General features: G+C 54.7%; 8 protein-coding genes across 8 annotated transcripts; 1 reads left to right on the top strand and 7 right to left on the bottom strand.

The window, feature by feature from the left end:
• Positions 1–483: 483 nt before the first annotated feature.
• L226DRAFT_168533 (uncharacterized protein) lies at positions 484–1,792 on the bottom strand. Its single transcript, XM_067672600.1, has 5 exons — positions 1,530–1,792; positions 1,327–1,467; positions 1,114–1,266; positions 709–1,055; positions 484–651 (listed from the first exon to the last, which is right to left on the bottom strand). Exons 1-5 carry the CDS (start codon positions 1,575–1,577, stop codon positions 570–572), a joined length of 771 nt encoding a protein of 256 aa, XP_067532344.1. The 5' UTR covers positions 1,578–1,792; the 3' UTR covers positions 484–569.
• On the bottom strand, positions 1,680–3,803 carry L226DRAFT_168390 (uncharacterized protein). Its single transcript, XM_067672598.1, has 9 exons — positions 3,596–3,803; positions 3,262–3,537; positions 3,057–3,206; positions 2,928–3,005; positions 2,711–2,878; positions 2,514–2,652; positions 2,087–2,455; positions 1,926–2,034; positions 1,680–1,867 (listed from the first exon to the last, which is right to left on the bottom strand). Exons 1-9 carry the CDS (start codon positions 3,752–3,754, stop codon positions 1,783–1,785), a joined length of 1,533 nt encoding a protein of 510 aa, XP_067532345.1. The 5' UTR covers positions 3,755–3,803; the 3' UTR covers positions 1,680–1,782.
• Positions 3,804–4,059: 256 nt separating this feature from the next.
• L226DRAFT_512716 (uncharacterized protein) lies at positions 4,060–6,690 on the bottom strand. Its single transcript, XM_067678347.1, has 11 exons — positions 6,229–6,690; positions 6,007–6,165; positions 5,792–5,947; positions 5,539–5,739; positions 5,345–5,485; positions 5,212–5,290; positions 5,080–5,158; positions 4,601–5,028; positions 4,349–4,544; positions 4,141–4,285; positions 4,060–4,077 (listed from the first exon to the last, which is right to left on the bottom strand). The coding sequence occupies exons 1-10, from the start codon at positions 6,670–6,672 to the stop codon at positions 4,198–4,200; spliced, it is 1,971 nt and encodes a 656-aa protein (XP_067532346.1). The 5' UTR covers positions 6,673–6,690; the 3' UTR covers positions 4,060–4,077; positions 4,141–4,197.
• A 209-nt stretch (positions 6,691–6,899) lies between these two features.
• On the bottom strand, positions 6,900–8,430 carry L226DRAFT_491143 (uncharacterized protein). Its single transcript, XM_067677343.1, has 11 exons — positions 8,285–8,430; positions 8,193–8,221; positions 7,999–8,139; positions 7,902–7,942; positions 7,753–7,842; positions 7,650–7,696; positions 7,588–7,598; positions 7,436–7,538; positions 7,272–7,375; positions 7,154–7,220; positions 6,900–7,105 (listed from the first exon to the last, which is right to left on the bottom strand). The coding sequence occupies exons 1-11, from the start codon at positions 8,318–8,320 to the stop codon at positions 7,043–7,045; spliced, it is 732 nt and encodes a 243-aa protein (XP_067532347.1). The 5' UTR covers positions 8,321–8,430; the 3' UTR covers positions 6,900–7,042.
• Positions 8,431–8,751: 321 nt separating this feature from the next.
• On the bottom strand, positions 8,752–9,271 carry L226DRAFT_615291 (uncharacterized protein; the record flags this gene model as incomplete). The annotated part of the gene is made up of 3 exons (XM_067686756.1): positions 9,120–9,271; positions 8,927–9,062; positions 8,752–8,870 (listed from the first exon to the last, which is right to left on the bottom strand). Coding segments are annotated over exons 1-3 (366 nt in total), but the record flags the coding sequence as incomplete, so codon positions are not given.
• Positions 9,272–9,355: 84 nt separating this feature from the next.
• L226DRAFT_537775 (WD40 repeat-like protein) lies at positions 9,356–10,878 on the bottom strand. Its single transcript, XM_067681375.1, has 5 exons — positions 10,794–10,878; positions 10,325–10,744; positions 10,168–10,256; positions 9,758–10,108; positions 9,356–9,705 (listed from the first exon to the last, which is right to left on the bottom strand). Exons 1-5 carry the CDS (start codon positions 10,858–10,860, stop codon positions 9,517–9,519), a joined length of 1,116 nt encoding a protein of 371 aa, XP_067532349.1. The 5' UTR covers positions 10,861–10,878; the 3' UTR covers positions 9,356–9,516.
• A 148-nt stretch (positions 10,879–11,026) lies between these two features.
• Positions 11,027–12,126, top strand: L226DRAFT_562177 (uncharacterized protein). Its single transcript, XM_067683488.1, has 2 exons — positions 11,027–11,671; positions 11,742–12,126. The coding sequence occupies exons 1-2, from the start codon at positions 11,316–11,318 to the stop codon at positions 11,950–11,952; spliced, it is 567 nt and encodes a 188-aa protein (XP_067532350.1). The 5' UTR covers positions 11,027–11,315; the 3' UTR covers positions 11,953–12,126.
• Positions 12,127–12,178: 52 nt separating this feature from the next.
• L226DRAFT_573720 (uncharacterized protein) lies at positions 12,179–14,462 on the bottom strand (the record flags this gene model as incomplete). Its single annotated transcript, XM_067684908.1, has 5 exons — positions 12,179–12,245; positions 12,310–12,689; positions 12,743–14,070; positions 14,121–14,303; positions 14,360–14,462. The coding sequence occupies 5 exons, from the start codon at positions 14,460–14,462 to the stop codon at positions 12,179–12,181; spliced, it is 2,061 nt and encodes a 686-aa protein (XP_067532351.1).
• Positions 14,463–15,308: the final 846 nt, after the last annotated feature.

A 15,308-nucleotide genomic window follows, 5' to 3' on the forward strand; every position in this document is an offset into this window, starting at 1 on the left:
TTGCAGAACGATCAAGCGGGCCATTGAGGTCATTCAATGCGAATTACTTTCAAACCAGCGGATCATCAGGCACACAAAAGCCGTAGCGGGGGATCGGAAAGTGGTCTCGATGGGAGGTGCGTGTCAAGTACCACGACCAAGTCTGGACGCTCCATGCTGGCATCTATGTGGATGTATGCGTTACGCTTCCGCGTTCTCGTCGGCCGAACACATTCCGAATGCGTTGAGTGCAGCGAAACAATGCGAAAATAACGTGGTATGGGCATACGGAGCAAAGAAAAAACAAGCCTTTCTCACATAGAGGATATTGTTTCGGGGCCGGATCCAGGAAGCAGATAGTAGTACGGATACAAGCGATATCGCCCTCACCCGTAATACTTACCTCAGTAAGTCGCTTCGGCAATGTCCGTACAATGGGGACGCGCTCACGTGCTCAGTGACCGAACGCGTCGCGCGCACGATATGTCGCGTTACGGTCCAAGGTATCGATCTTGCCACATGGGAGTTGAACCGCGGCCAGTTAGACTACCTTAGCAGGTGATAAGATACATGGTTGCTTTAACACCCCTTCAATCCATCGCTAGCCGCAACAGTAAGGAACGATGGCAAACCGGGCAGTCTGTACGTCCCATAAGTTCTTCCCCGATGCACCTAGGAACGTATAACTTGACGTTAATTCTATAGGGCTTTCGTATAGCTAGAACTCACCTCTGACAGAATACGTGCCCACATGGGGTCACGACTGGATCGCGCATCTGCGCTCCCCGACAGATGCGACAGTACAGCTTGAACTCGGAGTCAGAAGTAGAAGGCGGACTGCCTCTCCCAGTAGACGCTTCGAATGTGGGCTCTGCCCCTTCCGCCTGCTCCCCGAGCGACTCGACGGGAACTGCTGGCATGATGAGCCGACCTGGTCTCAGTGGTAGCATTGGCCTCATCTCCGAGTCCTGGGGTTGGGAGTGCTCGCGCTCGACCTTGGCGATCATCTCTTCAGGCTTCCCATCATAGTAGTGCTCATATCGTCCATATAGTAGAGCCGGACACTTCTTCACATGCTAGTATGAACCCCTCAATGAGTCGATCACAATTCTTGCATCCGGCGGGGGCACTCACCTTCTCATAGCCTTCAAGATTTGCAAATCCCGTCATACAGGCACCGCACGGACTTGGGTGCAGCACAGATTCGACATAGTGCTTGTGCAGAGTCACGCCTGGTTTCAAGTAGATTTGACACCATTCGCAAAAGATAGTACCCCCGTGATATTGCTGGGATACGGTTGACGTATATTGGTATGTTGTAACCTTGTAGTCGAACGTACTACTCACCACCTGCTCCGCACCTTGTGGGAACTCGCAGTGGCGACCATTGCACGTCTCATGGCAATGCGCACCACTGAGGAAGACCTTCTGTGAGGCTTCGCAGAACCAATAGTACGGGTAGTATGGCCCATGCACCGAGTCGCGGTGCTGTTTGATGAGGAAATGTGGTGAGAATCGTTCGAAAGCGGAGTGGCTCAATGACACTCAACTCTTCCCAGGCAGACGGCGACGTTACAGGATAGAAACAGATCGGACATTGCATTGCTGCACACCGACGCGGCGCGTGATACGATGCTCTAGGGGATTCGTAGGGAGGAAGAATACGGGTCTCAGAAGTGAAGTGAGGGTGGAAAGACAGAGTACAGGCGCGCTTCGGGGGTCATACTCGCGATCGGCAACGTCCACAAAGACTTTTGTATACAACCTGTGTACGTACATGCCTGGAGCCTTGACCAATGATGGTCACACCTGTAGGTCGAGCTGCAATAAGAAGAACTGTCCGCATACACTGCAGCGCATATCATCTTCGAAGATATGCATGAGGCAGCTAGAGAACATCAGATACGTCTTCAAGGGTCGACGATACCGTCAAGGGATACACTCACCTACGGCAGAAGAGATGCCCGCAAAGGGTAGCCACAGGGTCCTTGCACGGGTTTCGGAGACAAGCACGGCAGTGCCAAGATTGTGTCTGCAACATGCCGGCGTTCGAACCTAGATATTGATATATAGACACACCGTTCCTCATCCTGGGAGCATCACTCACCAGTCTCCTCCGAAGTCCCGAGTCCTTCATTATCACCCTGCTGCAGAATGTGACCTACAGGAGAGGAGGGGCGAGTCGGAGTTTGAGACATAGCTGACAGTACCTGGGTCCTGTTTTCCTCAAGACGTATCGAACATAGTGAGGGTGACGTCGGGCTATCGAGCAGAATACACTCTTGCCATGCTTCCACATTACGACGAGTTTCTCTGGTATCTTGACCTCGATCGTGGGTCGTGGTTTGTGTTGTTGGGGCGGGTTCGGTGGGAAGAACTCGACTGACCCGAGAGGCAACATCGGCATCGTATCTTGGAATGTCTGCATCTGTTGGCAGAGCTACTTGCGCCGACGGCTTGAGAGCCTCCAGGTCGCCTGGGGCGATCGCATCAGCGACAGACGTACATACTGTATAGAATTTGATTGGAAGCACCTGTTGTGAGTTGCAGCAATTCGTCGTGTCCAGCGTGGCTGCTTTCTCCCTGATTGCTTCCTTCGGGGGACCTAGAATAATCGCCCAGTACTGTTGCAATATGGGGTCCTGATGGTGACGAGATCCTTGGTGGAGTATTCTAGACGGAAATGAAACTATTATTGACGCTTGGAATGAGATGGAGTAAGGACACAGACAACATCTATGCTCGCAGTCGGGGTACGAGTCTGCGCAGACTGGGGGCGTGACACTGTTTGCGCTCTGGTCTCTGTCGTTGAGGTATCCTTTGTCCCGACATTGTCGGAAGAAGACGCTTTAGGAACTGTCCCGTTCGTGGTGGGCGAAGTACTTGGTAGGACGCCGATCTGTTCACATAAGGTCAGGTACAGTATCAATCGGATGACCAACACTCACCTTCGCCGATAACAAGGTCTCGGAAGGTTTTGACGATTGACCTGGTTTCGTCCCTTGGAGCCCGAAAGGGCAGTGATGCTGAAATTACCATGAGTCAGACGAGTAGAACAACCAGGTTTGTTTACTTGCCAAACCCAAAGCGGCATGGTCTCTGAATCGCAAACCACAATGGCCGCACTGGGGGTGCCAGTGAGCTCTCGTGGCGTAGTGGTCCTCAGGATCCCAAACCAGAGGGTAGTGAACTTTGCAAGTCATGCAAGTGTTGCGGGAAGTCAGGTGCTATGGAAAGTATCTGGTCAGTACCAGACGCATTTATTGTCTATATGTAACATACCTCTTTGAGTACGGATTCGTCTTCATAACTACACGAGCAGATGGAGCACATGGGTCTCTCCTCCGTAGTCAAAATGGGTGTAGGAGGCTTAGGCTTCGCGATTGCCGGCTGTACCGTAACCTTAGTTGCAACAGCCTTCCCGGCAGTGGTTGAAGATGTGGTTGGGGCTTGCCACCGGTGCCCCTTGGCATGCGCGTGCGCGATACACGCATCTTGTCCATCGAAACTCTTCTTGCACTGGTAGCAGAGGACTGCAGGCGTCTTCTTTTTCGCCACCTAGAGTGGAAGGGGGAGGATATCAGTTTGAGATGGGCTTCGCGATGGCCGGCTGTACCGTCACGTTAGTTGCAACAGCCTTCTTTGCAGATGAGCTAGTGGTTGGAGCTTGCCACCGGTGCCCTTTGGCATCAGCGTGCGAGATGCACGCATCTTCTCCCTTAAAACTCTTCTTACATTGATGACAGACGACTTCAGGCTTCTTCTTCTTCGCCATCTAGAGTGAAAGTGGAAGATATCAGTCTGGTCTGAAGTAATGGATGCGGGGAAGACCTACCGCAGCACAGTGAACACGCGCACAGGACCCCGAATCCAGAAGTGTTCGCACACTTGACGCGCCGCGCTGTCAGATTCACGCCCTTGGAGACCACAGACGCCTGCGAAGCCTTATACACGAAGTATCACTCTCTGCTGTATCTTGAAATTTGTGTCGAACCGTAGAAACCATGACTTGTTGGAAGGTATGTGAACGATTCCGAAAGCAATAGATATACAGCATGCGAATAACATGACAACAGAACTGCGAGCGACAGCAAGACACTACATACGTACAAGGCTAGTCAATTACGCATACTTTGCTATGAACCCCGATTGGTAACTCACCAGAGCAAGGATACACGAGCAACGTAAGCGTAAAGAGCCACAGGGCCAGCCTGAACCTCACGCCATCTCGGGATGCAAACGCAGCAGGATCATCTTCTTGCAAACAGGACAGCTACCCTGCTTCACCAGCTCCTGCACGATGCACCTACGACAACGCGAGAATCAGCAACAAGTCAAAATCGACACAGAGCAACGGCGCCGGACGTACGTTGTGCAGAAGATATGCCCGCACAGCGTCGCAGTGGGCGCGACGGGCTCCATGTCGCACACCCGACAATGCCAAGTGACCTCGATCGTCTTCGTCGGTGCCGCCGCTGCTGGCTCTATGGACGCGACCTTAGCCTTGGGCGTCTCAGCGGCAGTCGGGACTGTCTCTTCTGTGTCGGACGACTGTCCTGACGACCCTGCATGGACGCTGTTAGGAACACATCATCCAAGAGGGGCATTCGGGGAAACTTACCTGCAGCGACCGAAGGCTTGAGCGACGAGTTTGGGCGAGATGCGGTCTTGGGAGGCGGCGCCGCGACAGGCTGAGGGGCAAGTCTGGGCGACAACACCGGCGAAGGCAGACGAGGGGTCGGCTGCCTGCTGAGACTCGGTCGTAGCGCAGGGGCGACGTTGCGAGCTAGGCGCTCGGAAATGGACGAGAACGAGCGTGTGCTGAGGATGGGGCTCTGCATGCGAGGAGACACGCTCTGGCTGATGAGGCTCTCAGCATGTCTATATTCGGACTCGGGGGCACGCGCGTTCGTGCATGCTGGGCGAGGGGAAGGAGGAAGGTCGGCCGCGGAGCTGCCGTCCCGTCGTGAAGAATATGAGATCGAGGTGTGTGCTGATCGGAGGGATATCGTTGATTCGCTTTGTGGGTGTCGAGCCATACCCCGAATACTGAAGATGTTAGATGAAGCAATGCTACTTGGCGGGTTAAATGCGACTCACTGCGCATAGTCAACAGAACGCTCAGACAGCGTTGGAGAACGCCAAGCAGTGGCAGCTTCGTCATGCACACTGCTGTATCCTGCAACACGCGACGTTATTCTCATGCACGCAGCACTAACTCATCTAACTCACCTATGGACGAGACCGTCATGACGGTGGGCTCGGACACAGCACGTTGGACGTGCGACGAGGCTTCAACGGTCTGGTACGTCTGTACGATCTCAGCGCGCGCAATCCTGGATAGAGAAGAATTATATGAACGAACATCGTCGTCGGGCTCCGACTTGTCTCCAACAGACGCGAGTGTCGCGGAAGTGACAACACCGTTGAGCTTTGGACGTTGGACGAGAGGCGAGGACTGAGTTGATTGGGACGGGATTTGGGTCTCGAGTGACGAAGGCTCAGCCTGTGCGACAGATCAGTGCTGTACGTTCCACAAAAGTCCTCGTGCATACAGACCGTTGGCATGTGAGAGACGATACTGCTCATCGGTGACGGCATCCTCGGTGGAAGTGATGGCATCAGTGGAGGGGGCGAGGGCATCCGTGGTGGAGGTGAAGGCATCCGGGGAGGGGGCGATGGCATCCGGGGAGGGGGCGAGGGCATCCGGTGAGGGGGCGAGGGCATCCTCGGTGGTCGTGGATGGTTCGTCTCCATATGCTGTAGGCCGAGTAAGGCACCACCAAATCCTTGAACAACTCCGGAAGCGTACCTTGTCGCAGCTCTCATCGTCAGCAAACCCGACCTCGCACACCGCACAGTGCGGATGGGCAGACGATGCGAGGTAGTGGCCATGGAGGTCGTCAACAGAGCGGAATTGCCGATTGCACGACTTGCAGCGAGACTCCTGGTGCGCCCCAGAGAGATGCTAAAAGAACAGTTCATATGCGATGTCTCGGGATGTATACATGGATATAGACCACTCACGTTGTCGATCTCTGCATCGTCGGCGAAACCTTCCCTACACACGAAGCACGTCGGATGGTTCGACGAAGCATGGTAGTGCTGCTTGCGGTCCGCCTCACTCTTGAACTCCCGTCCACACGGAACGCACTTCACCGTGGGTGGATGCGCGAGCGCAACATGCTATGTCCGCATGTATGCGTGTGAGAACATCGCTGAGCGCGCGCAAGGTATCCACAAACCCACCTCATCCAGCCGCGTCCGGTTCGGGAAGATAGAGCCGCATTGTGTGCACTTCGGATGTATCGTCTGGTGCCAATCCAGTTGAGCTTGGTCGATGAAGGCCGAATCGCATTGCGGGCACTTGGGATGAACCGCGGAGTGCCGAAAGTGGAGCCCAAGAGCCTCCGCAGATGAGAATTCCAATTTGCAAGGCGCGCACTTGAATGGTTTTGGCGGGTGTTTACTAGCGTTGTGCTGAGCGTAAGCTGTCTGGCTATTAAAGCTCACGGAGCAGACAAGGCACTCGTAGACAGTCAGGGCGTATGAAGAGGTTGCCGCCCCGCTGGACGAGGAGGGTACTGGCTGAGTTACTTTGGGTGCGACATATAGATGACTCTTGTCTTTGCAGTGTTGGATGAGTGCAGCTTCGCTCTTCAGCGACTTGGAGCAGGTGGAGCACAGAGGCATGGTGAAGGGTGAGGCGAGCGTAGCGGTCCTTCGGAGGATTTGTGAGCTGTTTGGGACACTGTAAGGGAGTTATAGTCAAGCCATAAGCCTCGCGACCTCCGTGAGGTAGTGCAGGGTGGAACAGCCTGTCCTCCGCCTGGAGGCGGGTCAACCGTGAACACCCTAAGCATGCTCGCTCGCGGTGAGGCCGAGATAATCCCTTGCATGACAGGAGACGTTATGGATATCCCGCTCGGAACTTGTCCTATAGATGCGCGATAACCCTTTGGGGAACGCCGAAGAACCCTCTTTGCGTAGCGCGTGGATATCATGCTGCACACTGATTCGGTGAGAACATGGCTATAGTACCTATTGCGAACATCGCTGTGGCTCAATCAAGGTACCACTTGTACGCTTCCGTCCAAGCCTTCTTCCCGTCCTTCTCAATCACGTCCTGCAAGCGAGTTAGTCGAGACAACAACTCGTGTTGCGTGTTACGCACCCCGTGGCAAGGGATAATTCGTTCAAAGTCCCAGCCTAGGACAGTCTTCACATCGCGCTTCATCGCCCTGATTATATGCGTCAAAAAGCCGCGGACATCCGAGAGCATTGAAACGCACTCCGTATCCACTCCCAGCGACCAAGCAAACTTCTTGTGTGCCCACGTATAAGGGTTCAAGTTGCCGAAGAATGGGACCTTACCCGAAGAGCGTGTCCGAGAGTACTGAGGCAGAACACTGAGTTTGATACCACAGACGAAATACGCAGTGCAAGATCACCGCACCTGCTCCGTAGCAGGGAGATTGAAGAGCAGGTCTGCTTCGATCATCGTCTTGGAGGCGGGATGAAAGAACGCGACGTCCTTGTTCTTGAAACCAGAGAAGTAACTACTGAGAGTCAACCAAGAGCGAAGCACCGAGACCACGTATGGCGTACCAGTGTTTTATCTGAACAACTATGTCATGAAAGCCGTAGGCATGAAGAACATTAGAACTCACGTCATTTTCAAAACCATACTGAGTGTTAGGAGGGTCAGCTCCCCATGCTAAGTACGGGGAGTCAGCTCCTTGCTCGCCACCAGCACGCGGAGACAATACGTACCACCGTCGAACTTCAAGCCGTTTTTGACTTTCTTCGCTGCCTCGTGCACAGCGATGACCTTCGCATCCGGATATTGTTTTTTGTAGTCCCCTAGCGAGAACAGAGCACGCGTTCATTGCGGCTCCGATGGTGATAAGCATGCAACGTACCGAGGAAGAGGTGATGGACAGCGTCCGCACCGATGATCCATCTAATAACGTCGCCTTCTCGCTAACCATGCCACAAAAGCCGGAACTGTGCACTCACTTGACAGGACCTATCTCTCCCAGCTTTGCCTTTGTTGCTTCATCGAGGGGCGTGGAGGCGAGGACCCAGACATCGCCATTGCTCAGCCTGATTGCTGTCGAACGACCGCCGACCGGGAAGAGGTTGAACCGCGAGAACGGGCTGGGTACGCGTTGTCGACGTGTTAAGGGGGTTCGATGTATGCGCATACTCACCATGAGAAGGTCCACACGTCCTTCGCGACCTGCAACACGACCAAGCCTGCGGGTCATTGACAGCTCTTCCGCCCTTACGCGCCGACATTCACCTCGCGGATTGCGCACTTTGCGCTGCTCGTAGCCATGCTTGAGATTGTAGAGTGAGGGTACTGGTGAAAGTGGGAGTCGAAAATGCAGAGCTAGTTTGGGGCTTGTGCCATGATATAGGTCGCCGTTGGGAGCGTCCGCCGTCATGGCATGGGAAGCGGTCGCGCATCGACGGTGGTGACGTCGTCCTGAACGGTGCCTCGCTTATTATGGCAACTCTCCAAGAATGCGCCTGAAGTCCAAGTCCAACGAATCGCACTCGTGTATACAAATTATAATAAGGAACAAAGGCAGGGTATTACAGAACAGCACTATGAATAGGATTGGCGATCTTGAAACTGCGAAAGTCCAGTAAGTGTCCCGGTTAACTATGGAGAATAACTCGGAATTCCTCCACGAACCTGAGTCAAGGGACGTGCTATAGGGTATACAACACGCCCTTCAGGTGTTACCAGCTCAACCGCGACTTCCCCCATGAGTACATTGAGCCTGAACCCCGCTGGCAGGAACGCATTCAGCCCCCGCAACAGAGCAGGCGAGCCCGAACAGAGGAGCATCAGTCGGATGATGGTATCCCTCAAGTCCAGTCTGTAAAAGTTCAAGTAAGGCCGGGGAATCGACACTGAAAGGGAATTGCAACTTACGCATTGGACTCGTAAAGTTTCAGTGCGTGGAAGAACTCATTGTAAGCTGCAGGATTCTTCGCGAACGCTTCCCTGACCAGGTCGATGAACGCAAGAGCTAACTCCACTTTTCGCGTAGGGAATATGGCGGAGAGTTCTGCATTCCGTGTCAGTATACATCGTGCATCGCACATCATCGCACGTGTGCACGTACCTGCAACGGTCTGTTCTCGAGCGCGGTACGTGCTCAACCCTTGGGTTGGATAATGAGCCATCCGGGCCTGGTTGACGACGGTGGCGAGCCTCTGAAAATCGAAAGCCTCCATTTCAGTGGATGATGGGTTGTCTGTACGATGATCTCGAGAGCGCGGTGCGAAGGTGGGAGCGATGTATCAGACAGGACATGGTGAGGTGTACGAGTTATATACGTCTCGCGCTTTGGCAAATGGGTCCTCGCTTGGACTGCTAACCGCTATGGCACAAGGGAACAAAGGATGGTCGCTTTGGTCATCGCGCACAGAGAAGGCGGCGCATTTCTACGGTGATACAGATAATACAGATACTTCTGGACATTACCTCAAACGTCGCTCAAGGGCCACAGCGATATGACATTACGAAGGCGCAACCTTCCAGACCTTCACCGCACCATCATCGCCCGCAGTGGCGAATAGGTCCTCAAAGCCCTTTCGAGGACACCAAACGACGCTGTTCACGTCATGAACACCATGCGCCTGAGAGACCTTCGCAATGATCCTATGCGTCAATGCCTTCCTGCGTGGGTCTTTCGCGCTTTGGCCGACCTGTTGCACAAATGAGCGAGTGGCCACACAATAGTCAAGCAGGGCCACTCACCCCAAGCTCCCAAACGTTGATGATCCCATCACCTCCGGTGCTCGCAAGCCAACCCAAGCTGCCCGCGTCGCCCGAGTCGAGAGGCTTGCCGCGGCCCCAGCTAATAGAGTACACGCTCCTCTCGTGGCCTTCAAGCACATCGATGTACTCCCACTTGTGCTCTTGCACGCGTTCCCATATCCTGATGGTGGTGTCGTCGGAGGCGGAGGCGAGGAAGCGGCCGTCAGGCGAGAACGCGAGCGACCAGACAGTCGAGCTGTGTCCAGACAGTGTTTGGAAGCAGAACCAGTCCTCTTGAGGGTCGTCGATGTAGAGTTTTATCGTGTCGTCGTATGATGCAGATGCAAGGATCTGCGCTGGGTATCGGCTTGAGCGATGGCGCGCGCAAGCGGAAAGGGGTCGAGACTGACCTCCTCGGTGGGATGCCACGCGACGCACTTGACGTCCTGCGTGTGTTCCATGAGGACGCCCATGCACTCGAAGTCATGGTCCGGGTGCACTGAGCGAGCGAGGGGTACGAACATGTTCATCGAAAACGAAGCGACGCCAAAGAAGACGGACACGCACCCTCCCACACCCAGACCGTCTTGTCGCGACTGCAGCTCGCGAGCAGGTTCCCGGACGCCGAGTACGCCACGCTCTTGCACTCCGTCTCGTGCCCCTCGAGCAGGCTCATGCACTCCCATTCCGCAGCGGGGTTAAACGCGCCCTCCTCCCCTTCCTCGTCCTCCTCCTGCGCCCACACCCCGATATTCGAGTCGAAGGAGGCCGTCGCAAGCGTTTTCCCTGACGGAGACCATGCTACTGCGCGTACCGTCTTCGCATGCCCAGTCGGAATGGTGGTAATGTGTGAGAACTTCAGCTCGGGTGCATCGGGATCGGTGGATTTGCTATAGGCATAGAGCCTCACGGTCTTGTCGGCGGAACAGGAGGCGAGGAGGGGTCGCGTAGGGTTCCAAGCGACATGCCATGCGCGATCCTCGTGCCCTGTAGGGGCGTCTGAGCATGTCTTTCCTGCGCAGTCTGAGCCACTAACCTTCTAGCGTCGCGACTTCACGAATTGTTGCTGGAAAATCCTGATCCATAGTGGTAGTAGAGGACATGGATGACTCGAGATGGCGATGGCGTAGTGTGTGCGCAAGAGATCTCCCTGTCGAAAGATCTACGCGAGATCGGGCATGAATCTTGTTATGTCATCCGAGTCTACACCCAAACTGGGATGTCGATACTCAACGCCATGAACTTGAATACTGTCCGCTTCTGCTAATTCCTCAGTTAGATCTCCAGTCGTCAGAACATTTATAGAAGTCTGGCGTAATTCGTTCGCTTTTTCGATAACCATGCTCAAGATACTGGATCGAGCCCACACGTGACAACATTGAACAACCAACGTCCTTTCATACCCTTGCCACTGAGTAGATCCGAGGTACCAAGCCCTTTCTCCAATGCCATTCTCGCCTGCATATAAGTCCCGTAAACGAATGCTCGGATCCCACACAAACCTTCCCTACACCGCCAACCTACGCGCCACAAAGATACCCATCCTCCCACGACGCCCATGTCTGCCCAAACCCCCGTCACGCCACCAAGGAGCCGCGGAATGGCGACGGAGTATGACCCGGAGACGACGCCAACCCGCCACAGGCCAAGCGAGAGCTCCTGGCCCCCTATGGTCAAGCCGCATGGGTTCTCGCGGAAGAAGTCGTGGGAGGAGGACTCGGTCACGTCCCTGGCGGATCCTCGCGACTTCGGGTCGCTCGCCTATGGGGAGATATGGAAGGACGACTTTGTCCAAGGCTCGAAAGCTGCGTTTGCGGACTTCCACAACAACCTCAAGATGGAGTTTTTGCCATTGAAGGCACAGAGCTACCGTCGCATGCATAGAGCCTTGACTAAGAAGGGCGAGGATGGGTTGTAAGTCGCACAACGCACTGGCTTTTACTATTGAGGAGACTCGAACTCACATTTGGGCCCGTTTTGACAGCTCTGACCTGGCTGCGATCCTCCGCGAGGCGTCGTTGCTCTTTGCTGGGTATCCAGACCTTGCATTGAGCTTGAACCACTGTCTTCCGCCTGGCTACACTTTGGAAGCTACAGAAGACTACGTCTCGGTGATCACTCCGATGGGAGCCTGGAGGCAGTATCCTGACGGAAGACGAGTGGACTACGCCGCCATCCCCTCGTCTTCGCGATGAGGATCTGTTGACCGGACTTTCCTCTCGTTTGGTCTACCTTAGGTTATTTCTTTCGCAGTAATGTCGGTTGTTGGTGTATGGCGTCGGTTTGTGTACCTGGTATATATGACATGATATGATACATTCAAGATGTGAGATGCGTGGTTTACAGATAATACAGTGTTGTTTGATGGCGATGGCGTGGTATCGAGCAAGAATCTCAGTCCAAGCGAGGGTACTTACACGTCTACTTCCCCTTGCAATCAGTTTTATGTTCAGACCAATGCTTCTTCTGGCACTGCCCGTCACAATATCTACGAAGACCACACCGTCAACTCATCAAAGTCTGTGCAGGGATGCCGTCGAGAAAACACACACCTAGTCTTCCCGCACCCTCCGCACTTCCGCAACACGGCACTCGGGTTCCCGCACCACGAACACCGGTACAGCGCGACGTTGTTCGTGCTGATCTTCGGATGGCTGCACACGTGCGGACGTTCGTCCTCACCATCATCCAGCTTCATGTTCTCCAGCCACGCCGCGAGGTCGTCGTCCGCCTGCGTCGAAGAGAGCGGCTTCTGCTTGTCCGTACGAGAGTCGAGCTCGTCAAAGTGCTTGATGAAATCGCCCCACTCTCTGACGCCTTTCGAGTAGAGGTCGAGGATGATCTCGCGCGCGAGCCGCATCTGCGTCTTCTTGATGGTGAAGTTGAGCATGTTCATGAACTGTGTCGAGGTCTCCAGCTTGCGCTTCGCGGGCTGTATCCGTGCAAAGTCAACAACCGCCCCCACTCGCAGCAGACGAGACATACCGCAAGCTCGCGCAGGTCCTCCGAGAGTTCCGGTCCCTTGATCGCGATGGTCAAGATCATGTACCAGTTGAGGATCGTCTGCATGTGCCTGTTATCCGGCGGAGCCTCCGCAGTGAACGTCTTCGAGTCCTCCCACGCGGACATCAAGAACGCGACGCCCTCCGCATACCTGCCATCGTCCTGCTTCGCATCCTGCAGCACGCTCACACCGAGGTCGCCCGCATGCTCGACCGCGCGCCACAGCATGTAGTTGCGCACGAACGGCGTGATCGTCTTGCACTTCAGGCCCTTCTTCACCGCCCGCAGGCCCTGCTCGTGGTCCGCACCCATGCTGATCGCGTAGTACGCGTACGCGAGGTCCGGGTTGCGCTCGACAGCGCGCTGTCCCTGCGAGATCGCGTCGGGGATGCGCGAGCGGATGATGTAGAACTTGAGGTCGAGCACGTCCGCGTCGTCGAGGTCCGCAGGCCTGCCCCGCGCACGCAGCGCCTTCGCGCAGTGCGGGAGCGAGTCCGTCCACATCGTGAACGGCAGTCCGATGTCGAGCGTTTCGCGTCGTCCGCCGGGGCCGTCGGTCTGAAACATCCCCTCGGCGATGGAGAACTCGGTGCGTTGGATGAGCATGGCGAGCGTCTTGCCTAGAGCGTACAGATCGTGGTCCTGTGCGCAGCGCATCATGGCGCGTTGGTAGTCCGCGGTGCTCTTCAGCGTGAGGACGGTGTCGCACCTCTCGAAGCCATAGTCGAGCATGAGGTCTTGCAGGTTCTCTGGGAACCCTCGTTGAACCGCGCCGACCAGCCTCTGTGGGTCAAAGTTCTGCCTGTCCGGTTCAGACTCGTTCGCGGTGAGACGGATGAGGCCACCGAGAGCAGTACAGCGTGCGCCCAGGTTCGAGCTGCGCAAGCATCCGACCAGCAGAGGGAGCATCCCAGGGGTCGCCTTGCAGTCTTGCGGACAGTGTCGCGTCGCACTCGTGAGCAGTCCGAAGGCGTGGTCTATCATGTAGTGAGAGGCGATCGGTTTCCGTATACCCTCCACGGCCGTCTTCAGTACGTTCCGCACCTGAATCTCCTTCACAAGACCTGCGTCTGGGGGGTCTTCGACAGAGAGAACAGCACTCGTCGCGTGCGCCATCGTCACCGTAGCGAGCTCGAGGACCTTCGCATCCTGGGGATGCGCCTGAATAAGTCGGACAAGGACAGGGTTCTTCCGGGCAATCTCCCGGCGCGCGGCGGTACCACCGTGGTGGGTCACGACCGTCAACGCGTTCAGCGCCATGTGCCGCGTAGAGTCGTGCTCGAGCAGCGGCATCACCTTGGAGAGGAGTCCTGGACGCTTGTCAGAGCTGGGTCTAGGAAGCGGCCGGGGTCGGATGCACCTTCGTGGAACAGCTTGTCTCTCAGAATCGCATCCGCACACATCTTTGCCCATACGCCCACAATGCCACCCATGAGCTTCTCGTTGCCTCTTCTCTGGGCGCCGACGTATGCAGAGTCGAGCTTCTTGTAGATGTCATTGAAGTGCGCGTGGACCTTCTTCAGCCCGCTGCGGGTGCTAAGATCTGTGGGTCTGTCAGTTCATTCAACTGAGGTTACGCGTCCGTCTCTAATTACGTACCTGGGAGATCAAAATATTTGCAGAGATAGTCCACAATTACTGCCCACGTCGCGCCGTTGTCAATGTCCGCGAAGAATCCCTCCGGAATGGTGTAGGCAGGCATAGCAGTGTGGGTTGAACCGGATGTGGTCGAGCTGCTGGCCTTTGGTCGATGCGACTTTCCTCTACCCCGTGGTCCAGGCATGTTGAAAGGTATTGACTAAGAACGAGCGTATGCCTGAAGTAAAGATTCGGTAACGCGTCGTCGACTGAGTCGCGTCGTTGCACTTTCACTGCGGGAAGGAAGCACGTTGAAGGGTATTGTTCAACCCATTGAATCTCCGAAAACAATGAGAATAGCATTGATTCACAGCCATACTTATAATCAATGTACAGGTATTAGCGCTGCTTAAAACATTGAAGATCAATGATTAACGCCGCTTTCAAATTCAGTATTTAGTCCAATGAAGATACAGTGTTCTGAACAATGATACCGCATAACAACAATTTGAGTTAAAACTGACAAAACGGGTGTACTACCGACTTCTGTGGTGTTAGATGAACACACGCGGAGCTCGAGCGATGCTCAAGTTCGACGATCCTCTTGGTGTGCGCTTAGAATGAACCTGGAGAAATCGTGAAGTACTTCAAATTTTTCTATATAGTCTAAACTAGACGTTAACCCGTGCTACGCACGGGTGCAACGATGATGAACTTTGTACTACGCCAGGGTCCTGTTTGGATACACGTTTCTCGCAAGAGAAACTGTTGGAGTTCACGCAGAGTGGAGAGAGTGGAACAGAGTATGATAGCGCTCGTCTTTACATATACAAGTAAGACATCAAGCAGACAACCAATAGTAATACCAAAGTCCGATGATTGTGATGATCAACTGAGTCTGAATCGAGTAGAAAAGTACTGTAAGCTGAGAATGAAACGTAAATATAACAATTGTAAGTAAACGAAACAA

Source organism: Lentinus tigrinus (genome assembly GCF_003813185.1).
Source record: "Lentinus tigrinus ALCF2SS1-7 unplaced genomic scaffold L226scaffold_27, whole genome shotgun sequence".
Lineage (NCBI taxonomy): Eukaryota > Fungi > Basidiomycota > Agaricomycetes > Polyporales > Polyporaceae > Lentinus > Lentinus tigrinus.